This window comes from Nannospalax galili, unplaced genomic scaffold (genome assembly GCF_000622305.1).
Source record: "Nannospalax galili isolate Female #2095 unplaced genomic scaffold, S.galili_v1.0 scaffold931, whole genome shotgun sequence".
Classification (NCBI taxonomy): domain Eukaryota; kingdom Metazoa; phylum Chordata; class Mammalia; order Rodentia; family Spalacidae; genus Nannospalax; species Nannospalax galili.
The window spans coordinates 103,671-114,565 of record NW_008330062.1 but is presented as its reverse complement, the minus strand read 5'-3'; the positions used below and the strand labels follow the sequence as shown (position 1 = coordinate 114,565).

General features: G+C 44.7%; 1 protein-coding gene and 1 pseudogene across 9 annotated transcripts in view; both read left to right on the top strand.

Moving 5' to 3' along the window:
- Dpy19l3 (dpy-19 like C-mannosyltransferase 3) overlaps positions 1–10,895 on the top strand; it is a 94,380-nt gene that overhangs the window by 16,767 nt on the left and 66,718 nt on the right. Inside the window, exons 2-3 of one of the 9 annotated variants that reach the window (XM_029567926.1) lie at positions 4,173–4,316; positions 4,599–4,683. The exons of 5 other annotated variants lie outside the window; for them this stretch is intronic. In XM_029567926.1, the coding sequence (XP_029423786.1) occupies positions 4,669–4,683 (15 nt within the window). In that variant the 5' untranslated portion in view covers positions 4,173–4,316; positions 4,599–4,668. Of the gene's footprint in view, positions 1–4,169; positions 4,317–4,577; positions 4,684–7,628; positions 7,741–10,895 lie in introns of those variants that run through there. 3 more of the 9 variants (XM_029567931.1, XM_029567928.1, XM_029567936.1) reach the window with 3 other exon arrangements.
- LOC103741337 lies at positions 7,754–8,418 on the top strand (annotated as a pseudogene).

Genomic DNA, 10,895 nt, shown 5'->3' with positions numbered 1-10,895 from the left:
CACAACCCCCCCCCCCCCAGTTAAAAGCAAGAAGGAGCACACCCAGGAAACCAGGTAGGTGCAGTGAAAGATGTGTTCCAAAGAAGGGAAAAGCAAGACACAAAAGGCGCAAACACAACTTTACCAAATGTATCCAAACAGCAAAATGTTTTTATGAGACAGGGTCTCACTATGTAGACCAGGCTGGCCTTGAACTCACAGAGATCCACCTGCCTCTGCCTCCTCTGTGCTGGGACTAAAACTGTTACCACACCTGGCCAGATATTTTATACAAAGGGGCTTTCCTCATCTACTGAGAAGCATTTTGGCTTTTGGGTCAGGATAATGTGATACACATAGTATTGCCTTTGATTTATTTATTCATTTAAATAAAACTCGTTGGTAGCTTATAACAAAAGTCCTTGCTACTTGAAATTTTAAAGTTTCCATCTCCTACCTTTCTTTTTTACTTTGTGTAGCACTGGGAATTGAACCTAGGGTTTTAGGCATGGTAGACAAGTGCCTAAAAATATTTCTTAATCTTTTTTGAGACAGGGTCTCCTTGTATACCCAGCTGATCTGGAACTTGCTATGTAAACCAGGCTGGCCTTCATCTCACAGACCTGCCTGCCTCTGCTTCCTCAGTGCTGGGATTAAAGGTGTGCACTACCATCTTTAAAAGTATTTTCTTTTTTTTTCTTTCTTTCTTTTTTTGGTCTTTTTGAGACAAGGTCTCCTGTGGCCCCAGCTGGCCTGGATCTCACTATGTAGACCAGGTTGGCTCTTTCAGAACACCTGGGTTTGGTTCCCAGCACCCACATCAGCACAGCCACCTGTAACTCCAGCTCCAGGGGATCTGATGCCTTCCACAGGCACCTGCATATACACCCCACCCCCACACATAATTAAATATAACAGAAATAAACCTTCAAAAATAACAGAAATCAAGGTCATGGGATTGCAGACAGTGGGGAAAGGAAGAGCCTTCAGAGATGATTTAGTTTGAGTCCATGTAAATTGGAAGTCTTAGATAAAATTATGGGTGTGTTCCAGGAAAGCCGAAACTGCCAAGTGCAGCCCCACAAGTAAAAGGAAAACTCAGTACTTTTCCATCCTCCATCCATAAAAATGTCAGGCACTAATAGGTTTTTTTTTTTCTTTCATGAGAAAATTTTCCCTGTACTCGGGTGGAACCAAGAGCTTGGTGAATGCTAGGCAAAGGATCTAGCACTGAGCCACACCCCAGCCCCTCACTGGTAGAGTCTAGGCAGATGCTCTGCCATTGAGCTGTAGCTACAACCACACAGTATTAAAGAAAAATATTCCACTACTGTTTGAACTATTCTACAGGACAGATGAAGACAACTTCTAAAACCTTTTATAAAGCTGTCATGATGCTAACTAACATCAGAACTGCAGTTGATCTTATAGAAGTTACCTTCTGTACAGTGGCTGAGAACATGGAATTAGTCAGTGCTGAGCCATTGCTCCTAAAGGAAATGTGTTTATGTACATATACACACACATCACACGCAGATTGTAATCTGAACCCTAAAACACTCAAACATAGAGACTGTATTTTACGAGAGAGGAGTTGAGGTTCAGAAAAATTGTGTGCTGTAGCTGACTTGCCGTGCCAGAGCTGGCATTGAAACCCCATCAGATGGGCACCAGAGCTGGAGTCCCTGCACTGTGCTGCACTGACCCCCTACTGTCTGCATCATCTGGACATCTTTGTATGAGGACTGAATAAAGAGGTTGCCCATATCTGGGATCCATAAACACTGAACACCTCAGAGTTTTTACAGCTCTGTGTTTGTCCACAACTACCTGCGTGTACCTTATAAGTATTGATTTTTGCTACTTTTATCATTGCCAATAGATTTTAGTGATTTTTGTGAGCTGTCTGATGTAGGTGCTGGGCACTGAACTCTGGTTCTCTGCAAGAGTGGTTCGTGTAGTCATCTCTCCAGCTTGAAGTCCGGTTGTTAAGACATGTTCCTTAAGTTGACTTATGATTCAACATGGTCCCCCCCCCCACCTTGTGTCCCAAAATATTCTAAGAATTCCAAATGAATTTTTCACAGAATTGACAATGGTTGTAAATTTTAAAACTATTTATTCTGTATATATTTATGTGTGTGTGTTTGTGTGCCTGCATGTCTGTAAATGGACCACATGGATGCAGTGCCTTCAGAGACCAGAAGAGAGAGCATTGGAACCCCTCAAACTCTAATTACAGGCAGTTGTAAATCACCTAGTATAGGTCCTGGGACCTGACCTCTGTCCTCTGGAAGAGCAGCAGGCATTCTTAACTACTGAGCCGTCATGATCCTAAATTTTATATGAAGACTTAGGGAACTTCAGATACCCAAAAACACTTTCAAGAAAAAATAACATTAGATTTGAACCTCATGATTTCTGAACTTATTCTAAAGCTACAACAGTGACACCGTGACAGGTATATAATCATTGGAATAGAATTGAGAGTTGAGAACTAAATCCTTACAGTTACAGTCATCTGATTCAGTTAAGGCCATGAAGACAGGGAATAGTCTTTTCAACAAATGGTTCAGGGACCATTTGATGTTCACATGGAAAGGCATGAAGTTGGACCCCTTCCCCGTGCTATACTCACTCGGAAATTAAGTCAAAGCAGATTATAGACTTAAAGGTCTAAAGTTAGAAGACTTCTGGGAGAAAACGTGGATAAATCTTCATGGTTTTGGAGTAGGCCAAGACTTCTTAGGTACAACCCAATAGTACAAATGACTGAAAGAAAGCAATAGATTGGTCTTCATCAAAATTAGAGACCTTTGTGCTTCAAAATATGCTGTCAAGCTGGGTGGTGCATATGCCTGCAATCCCAGCATTTGAGGGGTTTAAACCCAAGAGTTTAGGTGAGTCTGGACAACATAGTGAGACCCTGTCTCTAGAAAAATACATGTATAGTGAGAGGGATAGATGGCTCTATTTTTAAATTTTTTACTACATTTATTTATTTGAGGGAGGAGGGCATGCCTGCCACTCTGAGTGTGGAAATGAGAGGACAGTTTGTAGGAATTAGTTTTCTACTTCCACCATGTGGGTCCCAGGGATTGAACTCAGGTCATCAAGCTTGGTGACAAGCACTTTTACCTTCTGACCCATCTTGTCACTGGTAGCACTATTTCTGTTTGAGCTGAGGGTATGTATGGTTCAGCTGTAGAGAGCTTGCCTAGAATGCATAAGAGAGCAGCTACCTCCCAAATGTTCACTTTACCACAGCCAGTTTGCTATGTAATATGAACTGTTCTATCTCAGGTATATACTAAGGAAAAATTAAAGCGTGTCCAAACAAAAACTTAGTTGTTCATAGCAATATTTTTTCATAATAGTCATAAAGTAGAAACAGCCCAAATGTCCATCAGTTGATGAGTCAATAATTGTTATATCGCTATATAATACATTATTTGCTAATTGTGAGAAGATTCTCAATACATGCTACAACATAAATGCATCTAGAAAGCATTCTAAATAGAGGAGGCCAGGAACAAAGAGCTATGTGTTCTATGACTACATTTCTATGAAGTGTCCAGAGGAGATTAAGAACTAGAAAGTGGGCTCAGCTTTTAAGAGCACTTGCTGCTTTTGCAGAGGACCCAAGTTTGTTTCCTAGCAACCACATCAGGCAGCTCACCATCACCTATAACTCCCATTTTCAGGGGGCTGACACCCTCATCTGGCATCTGCAGGCACTGCACTCACATGCACATACTCCTACATAGAGACACATACCACATAATTAAAAATCGTAAATAATAGTAAAGACAGACAGACAGTAGCATAATGTGTTCCGCAGGACAGTCACCAGTTCCTTTTTGAGGTAATGAACGTGGAGACCTGATTGTCCTGACACACAACACTTGTGAATAGAAGCTCGTCAATTGCACACTTTCAGTTGATACATTATATTGTATGTGAATTTAATCTCAGTCTAGTGAAAGAACAGATGCATGTTAGAAAATGTAGTACATGTACACATATCTCAGACTATGTGCTGAGACCTTGCTCAGTAGGGATTAGTTGTCCCGTAGAACTATCTTTGATGATGGTGGGTTCCTGGCCTGCACTGTGCTGTTACTGGAGCCCCTAGCCAAGTGTGTTTAAGAACTGAAGAACTGGCTTTTTAACCATATTTCTGTTTTAAGTAGGGACGTGTGGATAGAGAATGAGGAATTAGATGGCCCAGCTGAGGAGTTCACCAAGCCAGAGCTGCCCATTACTACTATTTAACATCACCCAGGAGGGCGTGTACCAGAGGGAAGCAGTAAAAAGTTTAAAAAATTGAAAAAGAGGTAAAATTAATAAAGATGATGAGGTTATATACCCAGAAGCCCCAAAAGAATAATCTGAGAAACTGTTAAAGTAATATGAAAATTCAGCCTGCTTCAGGATACAAAATTAAATACGCAGGCACCAAGATTTCCAAATTTGTTGAATGGAGATTGAGACCAAAGAGCCCAAATGTAGTCCTGTTATCTGTGTCCTTTGACCCCGAATCCCAGCTATCCTGGCTACTGCAACTTTGACCCAAGGTTTTTTGTTGTTTTTTTAAGACAAGGTCTCATGTTTCCCAGGCTGTCCTAGAATTCACTGTGTACCCAAGGATAGTCTGGACCTCCTGATTGCCCTGCCTTCACCTCCCAAATGCTGGGATTACAGGTGGGTACCACCACACCTGTCTGTCTGTCTGTCTGTCTCTCCCCCCCTCTCCTCTCTCTCCTCTCTTCTCTCTCTCCTCTCTCTTCTCTCTCTCTCTTTGGTTTGTTGAGATAGAATTTCACTGTAGCAGTGGCTGGCCCATAACTTGTCATCCTCCTGCCTTAGCCTCTGGAGTGCAGCCACTGTAGGTGTAAGCCACCACGCCCACCTTGTAACTCTTCATCAGGCCTTGTGCAGTCTTCATCCCAGCAGTGGGGTTGAGAACTAGGCTTCACACATCTGCCTGGGTCCTGCCCACACCTCTGGATTCTCTTGTGTGCTTTCTCCTGGGGAAAAGTCTGTTATGACCCACTTTTCTTTTGAGCTGCTGTCCTGTTGTGAGTCTTTCTGAAACCCATTTCAGTAAGCCTTTTGTGCATAGCCCTGCTCTAAAAATGTTCTTGTTTAAACCACCAGTGATCTCGAAGATGCTAAATTTAGTGGTGATCACTCAGCCCTCCTTTGATATGGCTTCTTTTCCTGGCTTCCAGAACATACTCTTTGGGACTTGGTCCTGCCTTTGCCGCTGGGCCTTTGGGTTCTCTGCAGGTGGCTGCTCAGCTTCCTCCCTCTTCTTGGCAGAGATCTCGGGTATTCTGGCCATCCTCATTTCTAAGGTCTGCATGCTAGTGGCTTTCAGTGTAGAGTCCTGCTCAGATGTTCCCCTGAACTCCAGACCTTTGTATCTAGCATCTTAATTGATCACTTTCTTCTCTATTGCTGTGATAAAGTACTGACCAAAAGGTACTTGGGGAGGGAAGGATTTTTTTGGCTTACACCTCACAGTCCATCATCAAGGGAATCCAAGGCAGGAACTCAGGACAGGAAACTGGAGGCAAGAGCTGAAGCACAGACAATGGAGGAACACTGCTTACTGGCTTGATCTCTGGTCTGTGCTTTCTTATACAACCCAGGACCCCCTGCCCAGGGGTGTTCCTACCCAGAGTGGACTGGGCCCTCCCATGTCATTCAGCATTTTCAAGAAAATGCCTCATAGACGTGGCCACTTGGCAATCTGAAAGAGGAACTTCCCCAGTCAAGGCTCCCTCTTCCCAGGTGTGTCAGGTTTACAACTGAAGCTGTCCAGCACAGCCACCACCTTTTGGGTATCCAGTGGGCATTTCATACTCAGGTCAAGGCCCTGGCCTTCCTGGTCCTCAGGTGTTTTCCCTTAAGTCACCTCCGCATCTGTAAATTGCAACTTTGGCCTTGGGTGTCACAGGCCAGAAAGCTTGAAGAACATGACTCTTTCAAAATCCACATGAAATTCCTCTGCAGAGCTCTACTAAACTCACAGTGTGTAGAGGTATCTCCAGCCTCTGGCTTCTGCACCTATGCTGCCAAGTGGCCCCTTGCTGCTTGCCCAACTTTGCTGCTATGAGCTTTTAAAAATGAGTGTACAAGCCAGGGGTGGTGGCGCATGGCAGAGGCAGGCAGATCTCTGAGTTCAAGGCCAGCCAGCATGGTCTATGTAGTGAGCTCCAGGCCGGCTGGGGCTACAGGGAGACCCTGGCCAAAAAAAAAAAAGTGTACAAAGTACTGGCTTTCATTAGGAACTTTCAAACACGGTTGTTGTTGCACTTGACTCTTGCTCGCCTCCCATGCCCCCTGTTGTCCCCCTCACCACCTTCCTGCTTCTGCTTTCATGACAAGTATGTCTTATAAATCTAGACTCTTTCATATAAGGGAAAACTTGGAATGTTTGTCTTTTTTCCTTTGCCCCATTACCCTTTCTTCCGCCAGTTAGTTCCCTTCCCTCTGCCCCCACCAAATAGTCACCCTTCTATTTTTGTGTTGTATGTACATATTTTGAAAGTCTAGACCCTGTGTATAAGGGAACTCATGTAATATTTGTCTTTCTGGGTCTGACTTGTTTCACCAATGTGTTGGCTGGGCAGGTCTGAATTCTATAGCCAGTGTTGAGCCTTTTAAAACTTTTTAAAATATAAAGCCAGAAATAGCGGTGGTAGAGAGATGGCTCAGCTGTTAAGAACACTGGCTGCTCTTGCAGAAGACCTGGGTTTGAATTTCCAACACCCACATGGCAGATAACAACCATCCATAACTTCAGTTCCAAGGACTCCAACCCCCTCTTCTGGCTTCCATGGGCATTGCATGCATCTGGCATACTTACACAGGGAAAACATTCATAGACATACAATTTTAGTAAATATATAGCCAGGGCTGGAGAGGCAGTTCTATGGTTAAGAGTACTGGCTGCTTTTGCAGAGGACCCAAGTTGGGCTCCCAGCATCCACATCTGGTGGCTCACGGTCACCTATAATGTCAGCTCCTACACATAACACACACACACAGATAAATAAAAATAGTTCTTAAAAATACGCATATGTATATAAAGCCAAACCTGGTAGTGCATGCCTATAATCCCAGCATTTAGGAGGTAGTGGTACAAAAATCAGTTCAGTCCCAGCCTTAGGCTAGCTGGTGAAACCAGGTGTCAATTGAAGTAACAAAATAGAGGGTCGAAGCATGTACTGTGCTTGGAGAAGATCCAAGTTCAGATCCCAGCACGCATATCGCACAGCTTATAATCACCTGTAACTCCAGCCCTCTTCTGAACTCTGAAGGCATTTCAGCCTTGTATAACCGAACACATAATTAAAAAGAATGAATTTTAGAGTTCGATCTGGAGCAGGGAGCGGACCCCAGAGAGCCCTGAGCAGCCCCAGTTACTGTCACACCATCGGGGGAGCCGCAGAGAGGCCGAAACCCAGCAGCCCTCAGCGCCACCGACACCAAGCCGGGCACTGTGGCTGCCAGCGGGGACAAAAAGGTCATTGCAACGAAGGTTTTGGGAACACACATGGTTCAACGTAAGGATATGGTTTTGTCAACAGGAATGACGCCAAGGAAGATGTACACCAGACTGCCATAAAGAATGACCCCAGGAAGTACCTTCACAGTGTAGATGGAGAGACTGGAGTGTGATGTTGAAGGAGAAAAGGGTGCGGGGACAGCAAATGTTACAGGCCCTGGTTGGAGTTCCAGTTCAAGGAGGCAAATACACAGCAGACGGTAACCATTATAGATGCTATCCATGACGTAGGGGTCCTCCACGCGATTACCAGCAGAATTACCAGAACAGTGAGCGTGGGGAAAGAATGAGGGATCAGAGAGCACTCCTGAAGGCCAAGCCCAACAGCGAAGGCTCTACCTCAGGCGGAGGTTCCTACCTTACTACATGCTGAGACCCTATGGGCATCGACCACAGGATTCCAACCCTCCTGTGCAGGGAGAAGTGATGGAGGGTGCTGACAACCCGGGTGCAGGAGCGCAAGGGAGACCAGTGAGAGAGAATATGTATGGGGGTTATAGACCACGATTCTGTAGGGGCCCTCCTCGTCAAAGACAGCCTAGAGAGGACAGCATTGAAGAGGATGAGGAAAATCAAGATCAGAGCCAGGGTCAGCAGCCACCTCAACGGCGGTATCTCAGCAACTTCAACTACCGACACAGACGCCCAGAGGACCCTAAACCACAAGATGGCAAAGAGACAAAAGCAGCCGATCCACCAGCTGAGAATTATTCCGCTCTGGAGGCTGAGTAAACGCCAGCTTACCGCCTTTATGTAGTCATCCAACAAGAAGAGATAAATAGGAAATTCCAGCAATAAGAAATGAACAAAGATTGGCGCTGAAGACCTTAAGTCCTTGCTTTTCGCCCGTTGACCAGATATACCAGAACTATCTGCATTGTCTATGCAGCATGGGATTTTTTTTATTTTTACCTAAAGATGTCTCTTTTTGGTAATGACAAACTTTTTTTTTTTGTTTTTTTTTTTTTTAAAAAAAAACAAACTGGTTTTTCTCAATACACCTTTAAAGGTTTTTAAATCATATCTGGTCAAGTTCAGATTGTTGAGAACTTCATTTTTAATTTGTAATAAAAGTTTACAACTTGATTTTTTCAAAAAAATCAACAAACTGCAAGCACCTGTTAATAAAGGCCTTAAATAATTTTTTAAAATGAACTTTAAAAGATGACAAAGTCAATACAAAACCTACCTCCTGACTCCTCTCCACACACTCCTCCCTCTGTAGCTCTCTTGTGCAGGCCTGGAGGCCCTGTCAGCCACAGTCCCAGATGTGCCCTACATTACCTGCCTCCTCCTGCCCCTACCACCCCTGACCTTCCTACCCCCTTCCTGTATTCTACACCCACTGTGGCCACTGTGTCCTCTTGGCTCTGTGTGACTGGCAAGCCCTTCCCTCTGCTGTCCACATGGCCCATGGTCACCTCCAGATCTCGGCTCATGTGCCACTTCCCCATGTAGCCACCATGCCCACTTTTAGAATACCAGCCCTTCTGCCAGCTGTCTGCCACTCTGTACCTGCTACCTTTTTTCCATAGTATCTGCACCATCTTCACAGTGTGGGCTGTGCCCTGTTGGTCCTCCTCTGGGCACTCTGGATTATAAATTTGTTGAAGATTGGAGCTTTGGTCTTCCCTGCTGGACCTCCCAGCAGTCACTTGGTGGTGGTCAGTAGGGAGTGACTGAGAGAGGAGGACAGACTGGGGTCAGGAGCACAGAACCCAGTGGAGAAGGTCAACAACCCAGGGGTAGTTGAGGCAAAGGGGACCACTCTGCACCTCTGGTGCCTTTCTCTTGGTTTACGGTACATTGTTCTTTCTTGCTGCGGCATAAACTCTGCTGGGACCAGGACTGGATTCTTAGACCTTTATGTTTCCCCAGCAAATAAGCAGTCATGGAAATAAGCACAGGTGAGTCACTGGCTGGAAAAGCGTAAGCACTCCTGGCTTTTCCTTGTCCTAACATTTCACCATTTACACTTGTATAGATTTCATGTGCTGCAGAATTTGCATCCTCTTGCAGAGCGAGGAGTCTGTGGAATAAACAGGGTTAATCCACAGATGCTGATGGCTTCAGGGCGACTTAGTGGAAATGCTGTTGCTGAAGCCAGCAAGACTTAACCTCCTCATCAACGCTGCTTGTCAGCTGTCACGTGTCACAGCTTTAATCAACTCTAGGGCAGGAATCCTTCCATTCTAACAGATGGACATGAATTTAACCAGACAATAAACCATGTATGTGCCATAAATATGTTTGCCAAGGGCGTGATTCCCAGTGCAGAGCTTTGCACACAGCTGTCTTCTCATGAACTCTCATTTCTTGGTGAGATGATTTGTTAACCTAATTTTGAAACAGATAACGTTCATAAAGCTAATGGGTCATTGGCTTCTCCACTCCCTGCAGTCCAGTCGTGGGGCAAGGCAGTTTTTATAAACAAAAGTTACTGACGTGAGATTTTTTAAAAAGTGAACTTGAGGTGTTTCCAGATTTAGTGTCATTCGTCCCTAAGGACTTGTTAACCTTTTATGTGCTGCCAGCAGCATGCCTGGATGCCTATAGGGAGGGGTGCAGGTTGTGAACTGAGAACTGCCTTTTTTTTCCTTGGTGTTTTTACTCATTATTTGAATTACTATCTAAGCCACTACTGAAATGATGGATCTTTAATTTTTGGGGGGGCGGTTATATATTTTAAAAAGATTTATGTGTATAACTGTATTGCCTGCATGTATGTATGTGCACCCATGTCATGCAATGTCTGCAGAGGTCAGGAGAGGGCTTCGGATCCTGTGAAACACTGGAGTTAGGATGGTGGTTAGCCACCATGTGGGTGCAGGGTTTCAATCCCGGCTCCTCTGCAAGAGCAGATAGTCCTCTTAACTGCTGAACCATCTTCCCAACGCCCCCACCTTTTAAATTTTATTTATAGGTTTATGTATTTTTATGTGTATGATTCTTTTGTCTGCATATATGTAAGTGCACCCATGCATGCAATGCCCATGGAAGCCAGAAGAGGGTTTCAGATCCCTTGGAACTGGAGTTACAGATGATTTTTAGCCACCATGCTGAGAACTGAACCTGGGTCCCCTGGAAGAGCAGCCAGTGCTTTTAACCAATGGGCCACCTCCAGCCCCCAGTGTATCTTTAAGAATACAGTTCTTAGGACTGGAGAGATGGTTCAGGGCTTAAGAATGCATGCTCCTCTTGCAGAGGAGGTCACTCCTCTTGACCCAAATTCAGATCCCACCACCCATGTCAGGTGGCTCATAACCACCGATAATTCCAGCTTCAGGGGATCTAACCCTGTCTTCTGGCCTCTGCAGGCACTGCACTCATGTGCACA